Source organism: Haliotis rufescens, unplaced genomic scaffold (genome assembly GCF_023055435.1).
Source record: "Haliotis rufescens isolate VD_foot unplaced genomic scaffold, xgHalRufe1.0.p SCAF_37, whole genome shotgun sequence".
NCBI lineage: Eukaryota > Metazoa > Mollusca > Gastropoda > Lepetellida > Haliotidae > Haliotis > Haliotis rufescens.
Window position 1 is genome coordinate 1,212,004 of NW_025964079.1, and position 16,206 is coordinate 1,228,209.

General features: G+C 41.1%; 1 protein-coding gene across 1 annotated transcript; it reads right to left on the reverse strand.

The window, feature by feature from the left end:
* Window positions 1-4,536: 4,536 nt before the first annotated feature.
* LOC124140473 (mucin-5AC-like) lies at window positions 4,537-12,845 on the reverse strand. The gene is made up of 4 exons (XM_048381225.1): window positions 11,614-12,845; window positions 5,970-6,075; window positions 5,249-5,425; window positions 4,537-4,638 (listed from the first exon to the last, which is right to left on the reverse strand). Exons 1-4 carry the CDS (start codon window positions 12,843-12,845, stop codon window positions 4,537-4,539), a joined length of 1,617 nt encoding a protein of 538 aa, XP_048237182.1.
* Window positions 12,846-16,206: the final 3,361 nt, after the last annotated feature.

Here is a 16,206-nt window from a genome sequence, read left to right on the forward strand (position 1 = left end):
ATATATATATATATATATATATATCATAGGTTGTGAATTATGTCTGCCCATATCCGTTCCATCAACATTCACGAATAGGATCTTGAGTGAAGGTGTTAATGATTAATGTGCCCCTAGCATTAAAATATGTTCCTTCCCCATCCATTCAATGTAGCTCACTTTTCGAATATGGAGGATGGTTAAGAAATGTGTATGCATACAATGTTACGTTTCGATAGAAAGTCATCACAGAAATCATTATGCAAAAGAATTCAGTGTGAAACCAACAAACAGCGAAGAAATGTTATACAATTAACAATTCTATTAAAAATATCAGCACGTTTTCGAATCAAATTCCGATTTTCCTATCAGAATCGAGGGGTGGTAGTTGATATTCTTCCGGATGCCCTGTCCGTGGTATCTGGTACTTGACATCATTGCACATACTATTCTTTTGAGAATCCGGGTATTCACAACTGGATAACCTTGTGGATGCCTTGACGGATACCTCACTATTGAGGATTTACTTTCAGGGTTTTACTTTGCCTGCTCAGTATGAAGTATTAACTACTCAGTAGTGATCAATTTTCCTCAATCAAGAATGCAGTCTGTTCTCTGATTAATTTTACTGAAAGTATCCACACACGTATATTGGTTCACTTTCTCGTGATATTAATCACTGGATTGTCTGGTCCAGACTCGATTATTTACAGACCGCCGCCATATAGCTGGAATATTGCTGAGTGCGGCAAAACCAACAAACCAACAAACTTTTATTTATTTGTTGATGTTAATGCATAACCCCAAAATAATCCATATCACCTCATATGTCTAGTATACCGCTTCTGCCAAAACATCAGTATTATGTCAAATTAATAGTTCATAAAGCCAAATATGTGTGAAAAGGGATGAAAATAAGACCTGAATTCTAAAACGTGGAGGTGAATTATAACCTAACAAATACTGACTAATGACTGATGATAAATTCCAGCTTATAATCAGTTCATAAATGTTGAACAGTAATTGAGTGAGTTGGGTTTAACACCGCTTTTTAACAATATTCCAGTTATATCACGGCGTGTCAGCTTAATGTGGGAGGAAAGCCCGAAGTGACGCAGGTCTCAGACGTTTACCACTTCGGTGAAACCCACGAGCACGGGTATGGTGCTGACAAACCTAGAAACATAATTGGGGCGAACGGGGTTCGAACCAACAATCATGGGCTTCTGGCGTGCCCAAGGGACGCAACTCTGCACAACGAATCGCGGCGCCTTAGACGACTGGGCCACCCGTGCCCCCTTTAAACAGTAAAGAAAATCTCTTAAAAACACAACACGCAGCATATGTCACTTTTATTGTCTAATAAAGCAAAGATGGAAATGTTGGAATCTAAATACATGTTATAATATATCTCGAAAGCATAAATTATAATTTATAAATCTTTTTATATGCATATTAAGTGTTCAAAACAATATTCCCCATTTTGCTCACATTTGAAATAAATGCTTCAAAAACCTTTCCATATTAACAAGAAATCTTTACCAAATGCAGAATCGATTGTACGATTTCGGCTATATTATGAGCATGTTTTTGTAAATTCACTATCAAATAGTGATGATACCAGGTGTTCGCGATAAGGTGAACGTATCCTGCCCCACCCGTGGCACCCGTCATAAACGCATGCAAATGCAAGTCAGTTGTTCGCCTGGGAAAACACGGCAACATATGGTACAAGTCAAAATAAGGAGTTGAATTGGACATCATTCTTGTCACTGAAATACCTTCCACATGTCAACCATATAACGTTATGAAAGCGTTACTGGGGCCTTGAATGTTGTATGATCAAATAGCTTATGAGCAAGAGTCGCATGACGCTCTTTGAAATCCTCGCATGTTCGGTTGTTCCTCAAAAGTTGTGCAATGTAAACACCAAGGGCTGGAGCTACAGGAATATTGCTTGAAATTAAGTAAACTTTTTGCTATTGGAAAGTTAATGTCATATCCCTCTTGTCATACAGTCTTGTGGATAGTGTTTTGTCACTCTGAATCTTTATGCACGGATCTAAATATGAAACAGATGAGGCGGTCTCACTGGTCTCCTCTTTTTCTAGTTCAGGTGGGTAAGTCAGTGGAAAGTAATTGGTTATTTGCTGCTGGTTATTGAACTATGTCAGATAATCGATAAACGTAAAGCTTAATTTCCAAGCAGAAACCCTGCTTCAGATGTATAAAAAAAGAAATCAGATACAGTAGACTACGGATAAAACGAACACGCTTATAACGAACTGACGGATATTACGAACTTACTTTTTGGTCCCGCCTATTTGCTGTAGTTATGCTGTATATATGCTCATAACGAACTACGGTTATAACGAACTAAAATTAGTAGTCCCTTTGAGTTCGTTATGACCGTAGTTTACTGTAGAAGTGTGCACAATTGGTGCCCATGGGAATGCCTACTTCTTGCCTTAATGTCTTAGCCCCAAATTTTACATATATTTTATTAATGGGGAAGTCCAGCATCTCACTTACTGTTTCTTAAGTGAACTTAAGGTGGCATTTGCTTTCATTTTTCACAACTGACCTGATCCCCTGAAGATAGATATGTACCTGTATCTACGGTCACCACGTTTTGTAACAAAAGCCCCATGGATCAAGGAATGAAGTTTTCCCCTTAGGTTTATCATGTGGGATAGTGGTGTACAACATGGAAAAATCCAATGTACTGACAGAACTGAACTTGGTACTTTTCTGAGATTACAAACAGTCAAACAAATCCTGTGAGTTTGGGAGAATTCACATGGTATTAAATCCACTCACTTGTCTCCAATACTTTCTGTGAATATATAGAAAGTCCTTTCTTGATTGTATTAAGGATAATGGTTAACATACTGGCCTACTATGTGGCATTTTGTGATATCTCATTTATACCAAGTTCTTTCATCAAATAATTAATGTAGTGATGCTTGTGTTTAATGGTTATGTTCAATGAGGTCTTATAAGTGGGAACAACTAGACACTTTTTATGTGGGGCAACCAGACTTTAGATCACAGCTGGCTGGGACAGAACACGTTCCTATAATCGAACAACCTGGATGAAATGGTGTTTGTATAGGAAAATGAAATTGTTGCTGGTTCCTGAAATTAAAATATTGAGGGACATTTTAGGTAATGATTTTTATCTGAGAATGTTACTTAAATTGATTGCATCGATTCCCTTGTTGGCAAGTTTAAAATTGAAGAACATGCGATCTTAGTCTGATTTCGTGGAGTCTGTTTCTGGAACTATTTCAAGAACTAAACTCTCTAGTCGATGCTGTGGGCTCCTGCTGTACGTAGATGCACCCATCAGCAAGAATCGCTGGAGTCGTTTCATTTCTCTCAGTGACACAGAATATAGTCTTGTTCTTACGTTGTGCAGTCCCATTGGTTCCTGGAGGAACAAATCTTCCAAATTAACTTTGCCTTCTTCCTTTCTTGTGACCATGGCTGTGTCGACGTCTTTGTGATGCCGGATACAGACCTAATACACTGACGTTGGCAGTTCGCTGGTTAGAAAGACTGTCAACGTCTTCTTTTTGTCATTACATCCATATTGCATTGTAGTACATAACATTCGAATCCAATCCAATCCAAAGAAATATCTTCTAAAAGCAAAGTCCATTCTACGATTCCAACTGAGGTAGAACTGAAACGTGTATATAAAAGCGACAAAAGCCTTCATATATTCATGAACAAAACAAGAGAAATACATGCGCGTGTGAACAGCTTGGACACAATCAGAGTTCAAAGTGCATGAACATTGGATATGACCATGAATAATGCAGCGTGAGCCATGTTACCGCATGTCAAGCGCATGACACCCTAGCATTGCGCACCATCATTACTACATATATAATTACCGCCTCCGTGGTCTAGTGGTAGAGCGTCCGCCCAGAGAGCGGAAGGTCCGGGGTTCGATCCCCGGCCGCGTCATACAAAAAGACGTTGAAAGATGGCACTTGTTGTTACCCTGTCAGGCGCTCGGCATGAAGGGGCTAAAACAAGGACTGGTCGGCTCGGAGTCAGTATACTGTGTCTGAGTGGGGTATTCATGTTAAACTGCGGCATGGTATCTCAGTGAGCTAGCACTATAAATCGGCATCGGTCCGGACTAGTACAAGCAGCCACACAAACACACACACGTACATGCACGTCGCTATATAAGTGCAATATTCTTGGACGCGACGTTCAACCCCATTTCACCTCACCTCACATATATAATTCATTGCTCCCGGCACCAAATCGTCTCAATTTCCCTCATATAGAATTCCTTAATGTTCAGCTACCGACGTTTTTTCATAATACATTGACGATATAATTGCATTCTTTACAAATACACAACAAACAAAGCTTAGCACTTCCTGTGCTTATTATTCTAACAAATAAGTTTTAAACGGCAGTCGACCTTGGCAACAAGAAAATCACATATCCAAGTTCCGATATCGCCCACTCAAAGCTCGACATTTCGTTAAATAATTTGATAGCCTCGTAGTGATGCAAATATCAAACATGCAACTACGCATATCCGGTGACCTCCACTGCATCCAGTTCAACCCAGTGCTGTGCAGGGCCGCAGTCGACCTCGATCCGCAGTTGATCAGTCTTGTAAGTTGGTGTCTGGAGATGAAACGAAAACAATTAAAAAACAGATATCACGGGAAACCATATAATTATTTAATCTTCAGAGTATGTAAATATAAGGCAAGACAAACTGGCTGAAAACGGCACGTGTCCAAAATTTAAAGTTGATTTTTGTTATAGTTGCATCGTAAAACCGCACATAACATCGGTGAGGGGAATGTGTCTATGTATTTGGAGGGAGTAGATATCTATGTAGACACATGTATTAGGAGAAGGTAGATATCTGTGTAGATACCTCTATTGATGGAGGTAGATATTTATGTATATACTGTTTTTGTGGAGGTAGATATCTATGTACATACCTGTATTAATGGAGGGAGGTATCTATGTATATACCTGTATTAGTGGGGTGTAGATATCTATGTACATACCTGTATTAGTGGGGTGTAGATATCTATGTACATACAATGTACCTGTATTGGTAGGGGGGTAGACATTTATGTACATACCTGTATTGGAGGGGGTAGATTACTATGTACATAACTGTATTGGAGGGGGGAGATATCTATGTACATATCTGTATTGGTAGGGGATAGATATCTATGTACATACCTGTATTGGAGGGGGTAGATATCTATGTACATACCTGTATTGGAGGGGAGAAGATCCTGCTGGCGGCGAGGACAGAGACGGTAGACACCTGCCACAACACATCCCAGCTGGACGTGGACGGGTTCCAGGCAGATACTACCTTCACTCCTCCTGCGTGGAAGGTCTCGTATATGTCCAACTTGGTGATGTTCAGCGACTGGGAGATCTGAACCTGCACATAAATTCGGAGAAGCTGATTCGGAACAAAAAACGTACTTCGGAGCAACCCTATTTCTGGCCATTAAAGTTTTTGCAAAAGAGATTTGGTACAGCGTACATGAACAGTGTAGGCACTTCAGTGTTACAGGTAGCTTGATATCATCAGACTTTATGACATCAACAATATAATGTTGCCGAACTTATATACACATACAGAATGAGTGATATATTAGTAGTAGTAGTAGTAGTAGTAGTAGTAGTAGTAGTAGTAGTATCCTGTGCAGTTAACATATTTTAATAAGTATTTTAATAAGTACTATCATTAATGCTTTTTATGAAATAAATTGTGATTGGTTAATATATGTCAATAATGTACAATATAAACCCAGTAGTTTGGGCCTCCTATGTTATTTGAACAGTATATGAAATTATACAAAAAAATATCCTTCGTAGGAAAGTCATGGAAACCCTGAAGTGGTGGAAGTGTATATGACTAGGATGATAGCATTGAGCATAGGTATCATTGCCGTGTATTAGGTATTGGAATACCTACGTACCTCTATCCACTCAATACCGGTCCACTCAGCTGATGCCCATGCGTTGGGGTTGTCGCCATAGGCGGGGTATACATCCGGAGGTCCTACTATTTTCTGGGCACTCCAGCTAATATTAAATACATGATTGAAATCGGATGAAAAAATTGTCTGTCTTAGACGGATAGCATATCTGCATAATCTGCAACATATTTCACCCAGATGTCTTACTGGGCATACCCTCTTTGCGACCACCTGGTGTCATTATTGGTTTTCGGTAATCCATTCATATAATTTCCCCTGCAATTTTGCCGTTTACGTACAATGGAATCTGTTTCGGCGGAATATCGAGACAGGTTATTTCCTGGCGCTGACGTTTCATATTTTCTGTATTCATCGAAGTAAGAGAGGTATAACTTGGTTTGTTGGTAGCATACACTAATTATGTAGTTGTATCATGTTGATGCGTAAAAAGGCGATGCTTGACAGGAGAAGAGGTAATTTTTGTACATGACGTTCTGTTTACGTTGCTTATATTTGCCTCGGAATCAGCATGGTAGGATCAGTGTGTGTCCAAAACAACACAAACTAGTGATACGTGTATACCACTGCCATTTTGCAAAATTCCCAAAATTTAAAGCATATTATAATGGTATTGTTATGACAATTAACAGGAATTATTGTTAACAGGAATAAGGTGAGGTGAAATGGGGTTTAACGTCTCGTCCAAGATTATTGCACTTATATAGCGACGTGCATGCACGTGTGTGTGTGGCTGTTTGTACTAGTCCGGACTGATGCCAGTTTATAGTGCTAGCTCACTGAGATACCATACCGCAGTTTAACATGAATACCCCACTCAAACACAGTATACTGACTCCGAGCCGACCAGTCCTTGTTTTAACCCCTTAATGCCGAGCGCCAGACAGGGTAACAACAAGTACCATCTTTTAACGTCTTTTGGTATGACGCGGTCGGGGAACGAACCCCGGACCTTCCGCTCTCCGGGCGGACGCTCTACCACTAGACCACGGGGGCGGTCTTAACAGGAATAAAGACTATTTGCATGTTTAAAGAAAATATGTTTTCCAGGACCCCTGGTGTCATCACTATTGTGTAGTTATTCAACACGTGTTCATGATTTGGTCGGAATCGTAAATCGGCTCTGCATTTTGCAGAGATTATTGTGAATATGGAAAAGTTTGTGGCATTAATTTAAAATGTGAGCAAAAGGGGCAATATTATTTCGGGATCGTTTAGTGGACTCTGCTTTTAGTTGAGATTTCTTATGATTATGGCGTTTCATTTACCTGTACTTCAAAGGCACCTTTGTTGAAGATATTCAGAATATGCTGCTAGGTCATTGGCATCGGATATCTCCATTCTCAGCAGCTTTGTCAGCTGTATGTTGAACTGTTGTGTTATTGTAAATAACACGTGCATTTGGACACAAAGGTGAAACGTTTCCGAACTTACTGACTCTAACTATGAATGGATTGTTTTTCGAAGATTATAGTTTCAGTCCCACTGATGGTCTTCGTCCCGCAATTTACTAAATTAATCAATTAATCTAATGCATATACGTCATTGATTCCATAGGCAAGGGATTATCGCAAATCAGTATATTTTCTCCATTATAGACCTGGAAGCTTGTTTCTTTTCTTTGTCACTTTTATAATGTTCTTTAATATCCATTAGTGCTTTACCCAAAGTATCACGTACAGTATCATCCCTCGTGTCATATTCTGGGTTTTTTTCATTCCTAAAATTAATGAATTATTTGTTCACATGAATCTTTAGTGAACGACTGTGAAGAAAATATCGAGCTTGCGTGCGAGTCAGATCGATATCGGATGTCCTGTTGTTTGCTCGCGCTGTAACTTAACATTTCTGCTAAGGAATTGAATGTTCTTTGCAGGTGCAATGTGTTGTCGAGAAATACCGAGTTCGTAATGGCTATTTGGTGACATGTTTTAAACATGTCCAAACGTAAAGTCATCGTTAAATTCATTTGTCAGGTGAGACTCATCTCATCAGCGACCGACCGCCTCCATGGAGTAGTGGATAGAGCGTCTGTCTGGAGACCGCCTCCATGGTGTAGTGGATAGAGCGTCTGTCTGGAGACCGCCTCATGGAGTAGTGGATAGAGCGTCTGTCTGGAGACCGTCTCATGGTGTAGTGGATAGAGCGTCTGTCTGGAGACCGCCTCCATGGAGTAGTGGAAAGAGCGTCTGTCTGGAGACCGCCTCCATGGTGTAGTGGATAGAGCGTCTGTCCGGAAGGCGAAAGTTCAGAGGTTCGCGTCTGGCAACGTCAGGCCAAAAGATACTTGTTGTTACCCTGCCTGGTGCTCGGTATTAAAGGGGATAAAACATAGACTGGTCTGCTCGGAATCTGTATACTGTGTCTGAGTTGGGTGTCCGGGTTAAAACGCGTCATGCTGACACTTTACATGGAATGTTTGTCCATCGTTGTTGGCATGGTCTGTAAACAACTCCTCTGAAACCACTGGACCAGTGATGCTGAAACATGCTGTTTGTGTTTGTTTGTTTGTTGTTTAACGCCGCACTCAGCAATATTCCAGCTATGTCTCAGTGGGCTAGCAGTATAAAACCGGCATCAGTCCGGACTCGTCCAAACCAACACGCAGGTACCTGCACGTACACTTATTTTGAACGCGATGTTAAACCCCATTTCCCCTTACCACCTCAATAGGGTCATGTAAATAAAAGCGACAAAACCCTTTCCATATTCAATAGAAATCTCTGCTAAAAGCCGAGTCGATTTACGATTCCGACTATATAATCAACATGCGTTTATGAATCACTATCAAATAGTGATGATATCATGTGTTCGCGAAAAGGTGAGCGTATCCTGCCCAACCGGTGGCACCCGTCACAAACACATGCAAAGGCAAAAAAAATCATGGGAGCATATGGTACAGGTCAAATACAGGGAATTGCACTGGACACCATTTTTGTCACTGATGCGTCAGTTTTGGAAATATCCTCAACATGTCTGCCATTTTGAAAGCTTTACTAAGGCCTTGAATGTTGTAACCTTGATCAAACAACTTGAGCAAGAGTCGTAAGTTACGAAATAATAAATCTATTAACTCGTGTTAGGTTAAGGGCACGTGGTTGAAAAGGAGTTTTCACTTTTCTTATTTTATTCATTTTCTAACAAATCAGCACGGTGAGGTCAAATCAAAATATAGCTGTCTAAATATAAAACCTCAACAACAGAGAATCTAGTACTAGTATCCGAAGAAACAGATTCCAGTGTACAAAAATAGCTGTGAAAATTATATGAATGGATGACTGAAATCCAGCGATTACGTCATCTGTTCACGAAATGGGTAAGCAGATCCTGCCCAACCAGCTGCACCCGCCACTCACACAATTTGCATAAAAGGGTGAGTAGAATTTTTTTTATTTCGTATGAGGATCTGTGCTTCAGGCTGTTTGCTTTAACTATTTACTGTTATATGTACAAGTATTTACTCTCAGAGAAAGCTGTAAAGGCAATGTTGGGTGCTTGTACTGTCCAGACTATACACGAGTTTTCATTATACATTAATTACATTTTGCTGCATATTTGTAGTTGTATTTGTATTTGAGAGATAGGGTGTTCGAGCAAATGTAACTAAATTCACTCAATTTACATTGATTGTGGCTCAAAATAGAGTTTAAGAAAGATTCGATGAGCTTTTTTTCACAGACAACATGGAATTAGGAAAGATTATTTATTAAGTCTTTCAATCATGAGATTGAGATTCAATCGGATTAGGCATTGACAATGTTTGTAGTTATACTGTATTTTTAAAAGTAATTACTAGTCGTTGTTTGAAGTTGTTTCAAGTTCACACTGTAGCTCACCTGGGTGTGTAGTTCAAAATGTCAACATGAACAGACACTATACAATTTTCTTTTACCTTACATCTTATCTTATCTTTTATCAAATATTCAGCTCCTTAAGTCTGGTAATTTCAGGGCAGTAGATGTCAGAAGAGTCAAAATGTCATTTGAGAGAACTTACTGGCAAAGTCAAATCAAGTTTGGACTAGACTCAAATGAAGATGCCATCAGTCATTGGAAGTAACATCTTCATTGGCTTGTTGTTTTCGTGGACAGTATATTTACAGTGCAAAGAAATGCATTTTGATAAAATATACTAGCATTGCCAATATGCAAAGTTTAAACAAACAAAAAGTCAAAATTTATGATATCGCAAAACAACGAAACATGTGTTTTGTCCAACTACCAACTACGGCAGTAGATGAAACAAGCCTATTATATTGCTGTGGATAAATTTATCCACCCCGTCGTGTTTAAGCTCCATATCATCCACAGCCAAAAGTGAGTACCATCGGAGGATAATTTATGCTCTTTCTTTCTTTTGAAAAACATGCGATCGAGGTGTTATGAAATGAAGTCGAATCGTTTTAGTAAAAAAATCGGCGAAACTCTTTCCATATTCACAAGATATCTCTGCCAACAGTAGAGTCGACTGTACGATTCCGATTACATATGAACATGAGCATGTGTCTGTGATGAAAGCCACAAGATTTTGGCACATGCTAGAACAAAGGCCCAAATGGCTCCAAATGTTACATACAGTAAACTACGGTTATAACGGACTCAAAAGGACCACTAAGTTAAGTTCGTAATAACCGTAGTTCGTTATAAGCATGTAACAACATATATACAACAAATGGCCGGGACTACAAAGTTAACTTAGTTCGTTATATCGGTCAGTTCGTTATTAGCGTGTTCGTTATAAACGTAGTTTACTGTAGATGTTATCAGTGAGGAAGTATAGCATTTCACCTGTTGTTTCTTCAGTAATCTTCGCATAACATTTGCTTTCATTTTTGCCAAAATTGTTCTGAACATTTAACAATATCTATTGTCACCACGTATATTGACAGATATCCCATGGATCGCGTTTTTCCTAAAGTTTGTCGTGTGGGAAAGTGGTGTACAAAGCTGGGAAATCAAATATTTTGACAGAATTAAACTTGGTTCTTCGAGATTGCAAAAATTCAAGCACCTTCTTTATACTTTTTGAAAGCCCAGAGGTATTAATTCCACGTATCTCAAATTCTTTCTGTGAATATATATACAAAGAGTCCTTCCCTGATTGTAGCTAGCAACTGATTGGCTCAAGAAGCCACGCATCCTTCATACATATTGAGCGGTCAGTGTTCTCTCGGGCTTTACCTGCTGTGACCTCAGGTCTTGACCCGGAGGGGTATTGCTGTGAAAGGTCGTCTTCCAATTAGCCAATGCCATAAATTGCCTGTGTGGTCATAACAGTGCAAAGTGCAAAGGTCAAATCAGGATTATCATTTTCAATATTGTATAAAACGGAACATATTTGTTGAACAGCACTACTAACTATACATTTACCATTTGGAAAACAAATTGCTTTGTAATGGCCATAATTAATTCTTTCAATATGGCTGCTGAGGCGGCCATATTAATAATTGGATCGGAACCTCTTGCACACGGTGGGGTGTCATCAATGGTTAAAGTTTCAGCTTTATTGGTCCAGTGAGAATATGTTCACGACGGAAAACGAACAAATATGCCATTACATAATCTCCCTTTGGGCCAGGTGAGCTAAACAGGAATCCAAGTTATGCCCTTTATGCTGGTCTACTTACCGGGTGGCCCTGTATTGAGAGGAGAATTGTACGACAGATTCCACCCACAGTGAGATCAGTGCAGGAGCAGTGCTTACATCTGTGGTCGTTGTCGTGGTAGTTGTAGTTGTAGCATTATCAGAGATCACTGTAGTAGTTGCAGCTGTCGTCGCAGTAGAAGCAGTTGTCGTGGTAGCAGGTGTCAAAGTCGTAGTAGTTGGGTTCGTTGGCGTAGTAGCTGTCGCCGCAGTCGTTGAAGCTGTCGCAGGAACAACAGTTGTCGCAGTTGCAGGTGTCACTGTAGTAGTTGCAGCGATCGTAGTAGTTGGGGTTGTCGACGAGATCAGTGCAGGAGCTGTGGTTACATCTGTGGTCGTTGTCGTGGTAGTTGTAGTTGTCGCATTATCAGAGATCACTGTAGTAGTTGCAGCTGTCGTCGCAGTAGAAGCAGTTGTCGTGGTAGCAGGTGTCAAAGTCGTAGTAGCTGGGTTCGTTGGCGTAGTAGCTGTCGTCGCAGTCGTTGAAGCTGTCGCAGGAACAGTTGTCGCAGTTGCAGGTGTTACTGTAGTAGTTGCAGCGATCGTAGTAGTTGGGGTTGTCGACGAGATCAGTGCAGGAGCTGTGGTTACATCTGTGGTCGTTGTCGTGGTAGTTGTAGTTGTCGCATTATCAGAGATCACTGTAGTAGTTGCAGCTGTCGTCGCAGTAGAAGCAGTTGTCGTGGTAGCAGGTGTCAAAGTCGTAGTAGCTGGGTTCGTTGGCGTAGTAGCTGTCGTCGCAGTCGTTGAAGCTGTCGCAGGAACAGTTGTCGCAGTTGCAGGTGTCACTGTAGTAGTTGCAGCGATCGTAGTAGTTGTGGTTGTCGACGAGATCAGTGCAGGAGCAGTGGTTACATCTGTCGTCGTTGTCGTGGTAGTTGTAGTTGTCGCATTATCAGAGATCACTGTAGTAGTTGCAGCTGTCATAGTAACCGTCGCAGCTGTCGTCGCAGTAGAAGCAGCTGTCGTTGTAGCAGGTGTCAAAGTCGTAGTAGTTGGGTTCGTTAGCGTAGTAGCTGTCGTCGCAGTCGTTGAAGCTGAAGTAGGAACATCAGTTGTCGCAGTTGCAGGTGTCACTGTAGTAGTTGCAGTGATTGTAGTAGTTGAAGGTGTTGACGAGATCAGAACAGGAGCAGTGGTTACATCTGTCGTCGTTGTCGTGGTAGTTGTAGTTGTCGCATTATCAGAGATCAGTGTAGTAGTTGCAGCTGTCATAGTAATCGTCGCAGCTGTCGTCGCAGTAGAAGTAGTTGTCGTGGTAGCAGGTGTCAAAATCGTAGTAGTTAAGTTAGTTGGCGTAGTAGCTGTCGTCGCAGTAGAAGCAGTTGTCGTGGTAGCAGGTGTCAAAGTCGTAGTAGTTGGGTTAGTTGGCGTAGTAGCTGTCGTCGCAGTCGTTGAAGCTGTCGTAGGAACATCAGTTGTCACAGTTGCAGGTGTCACAGTAGTAATTGCAGCTTTCAAAGTAACCGTCGCAGCTGTCGTCGCAGTTGTCGTGGTAGCAGGTGTCAAAGTCGTAGTAGTTGGGTTCGTTGGCGTAGTAGCTGTCGTCGAAGTCGTTGCAGGTGACGTAGAAATAACAGTTGTCGCAGTTGCAGGTGTCACTGTAGTAGTTGCAGCTGTTGTAGTAATTAAGGGTGTCAAAGTAGCTGTTGTCGTTGTCGTTTTCGTTACGGCTGTAGTAGCAGATGTTTCAGTAGTTGGCATAACAGTAGTAGGTGAAGTTGTCGCAGCAGTTGCGTCTGTTGTAGTAGCAGTTGAAGGTGTTGACGTGGTAGTTGATGCAACTTGTCTGATAGTGTCTAAAATACGTAGAACATATGGTTGCAGATTACTGTATGTAACATTAAATTGCAGCCTGATAAAAAGTCACGGTAGTATACACAACATTAAAAGTACAGTAAACTACAGATATAACGAACGTAAAGGGAAAACTAATTTTAGTTTGTTAAAAACGTAGTTCGATATAACCATATATATACAGCATAAACTGGGCGGCAAAAGAAAGTATAGGTCGAGTTCCATGATCGATAGAAAAATAACAAGAAGAGGTTTTGTTGTGAATTATAATATAATTTAGTGAGGGGTAACAAATGATTGATCAACCACAGTTTGAATGAAATTGTGCAATCACAGGTAATGTAAGCTCAAGGTAAACAATGGCGGGGTAAGAAATTTCATTTTCAAAAGTTGTCTGAAATGTCACCAAAAAATTGTCAGACACACTACAAGTTCATTGTCGACACAGTTGCCTTCAATAGCGTGTATGACCTCCAGCTGCCTCAATGCATGTTGTGATACGCCGCCTCATCGATGACGTCAGTCTTCTGATGACGTGGACTGGAATCCGTTTCCACTCGTCTCTCATGGCCTGCTGCAATTCTTGTCTGTTGACGGGAGGCTGATGGCGTGCTCTAATCGGTCTGTGAAGATTGTCCCACAGATGTTCAATAGGATTCATATCGGGTGATTGGGCAGACCAGGGCAAAACGTCAACGTTCTGCTGGTTTAGAAAGTTCCGAGTCTTGCAGTATGGGGCCTGGTATTGTCGTGTTGAAACAATGCCCCCTGCTGTTGGTTTTGTAAGAACGGAAGCAGTACTGTACGTTGGCTAATGGGATGTCCCAACGTTGTTGCTGCTGTCGCTGTCGCCGCTACGAATCTGTTTCGCAGGTGAATGAGCCGTATCTGACCGTCTTCCAGTGGTGTTGTCACTCGGGGTCGTCCGGTTCTAGGCCTGTCCTGTGTCCTCCCTGCCTGCCTGTACCGTTGAATCAGCCTGGCTACTGTCAATGGTGTACAACCAAACCTTCTGGCAATTTGGACCTGTGTTGCCCCCATTTCGGCCATACTCTCTCTCTCTCTCTCTCTCTCTCTCTCTCTCTCTCTCTCTCTCTCTCCCTCTCCCTCTCCCTCTCTCTCTCTCTCTCTCTCTCTCTCTCTCTCTCTCTCCTGTGCCAGTCGTGGCATTTCTTTTCTGTGCTTTCATCACGTGTGGTTATACCCTGCAGACGAACGCATTTATACAGCTAACATGCACGTGCAGTTTATGCCATAGGCGAGAAACATGTTTCACCATTTTCTTTGTCACCGCACGAGCGCCGTCAAAGGTGGCGCGTTCAGGTGAAGTGTTTTTTGGTACCTGTTCCTTGGCAGTCATATTCCCAAGACCCACTTTCCATCAGTTATCGCTGTTTTTAGGAAACTTGTAAATTACCAACCAGTACTTTCTTTTGCCGCTTAGTTTATATACAGCAAATGGACAGGATAAAAACACATTTCGTAATATCCGTCAGTTCTTTATAAGCGTGTTCGTTATAAACGTAGTTTACTGTAATAACTCTAAAATAGTTTATTTATCAAATATTTCAATCATACGGCATGTTATATATCCTGACACGCTTAAGGGACACAACTCTGCACAGTGAATTGGAAGACTTACCTGGAAGGTTATATCCAAGCCACCACATCTCTGACGTGAGATTTAACTGTGACACCGGTTCTGAGTTTAGGATGCACTTCAGAAGAGTTTGGTGATAGAAGAAAGCCGCACAGCTGGTCACGTTGACGCAGTTCACGGCACATTCAGCTAAACTGGAAACTGTCGTCATGGTCAGTATGCCGTTTAATGACCTCTCTCCGGTGGACACATGACGTAGATCGCGTATGGAGGTATTAAGACAGCCATTATAACCATTTACAATATTCACAAAAAAAACTACCATGACAAGCATGAATACACCCATGGCTGCTGGACCCGGTCTTGGCTTGTTCGGTAAGATCCTGTACCTGTCAGTTCTTTCTGTGCGGTTGATACGAACAGTTGATGTCCAGCACTAATATCATGCCAACCAGGTGGTTGACATTTCTTCTCTGTCAAAGTCGCTGTTAATCGCTGTTAGTCGCTGTTAATCCGAGTGTATAAATATATCAGAAAAATCAATGAAAATCATTACTCCATTTGTTAAATAACCATTGTTCTGTTGTCTTTGTAGTTCTCGAAATATGTCAAAACACGATACACGTTATGTTAAAACTGATGCCAATCAACTGAAATGGACCAAATGCTGAGAAAGGTCTGGCACAGAGTTGATATTGATTGGTGAATTGTTACTATACAATGACATGGAAACATCGTTATCCACCAGCACGAATCTGAGGAGAAAGGAAAGTGTACCTGCATCTTATTTATATGGGCCTCTGAAGACGTTAATGGGTAAATTGTTTGATTGGCTTTTTTTAGAAGTAGATGGATGAAAAAATAGTCAACAGTTTATGTATTAGAACTTTTTTATTATACTGTAATAGCGACCTTTTGGTATAGGTCCTTATACCGTTGTCAAGCAAGACTGAATAATGAGTGTGGGGGGGAGTTGGGTGTAACGCCGCTTTTAACAGTATTCCAGTTATATCGCGGCGTGTCGGCTTAACGTGGGAGAAAAGCCCGAAGGGATGCAGGTCTTAGACGTTTACCACTTCGGTGAAAACCACAGCACTTTTATGGTGCTGACAAACCTAGAAACATATTCGGGCCGAACCGGGATTCGAAACCACAATCATAGGTTTCTGGCGTGCCCAA

Coding starts and splice junctions, on each gene's coding strand:
- LOC124140473 (XM_048381225.1), bottom strand. CDS start 12,845: ATGACAGCTGCAACTACTACACTGATCTCTGATAATGCGACAACTACA. Junction 6,076..11,613: donor TCTCAATACAGGGCCACCCG/GTAAGTAGACCA, acceptor ATTTAATATTAG/CTGGAGTGCCCAGAAAATAG. Junction 4,639..5,248: donor TCTTCTCCCCTCCAATACAG/GTATGTACATAG, acceptor TTTCATCTCCAG/ACACCAACTTACAAGACTGA.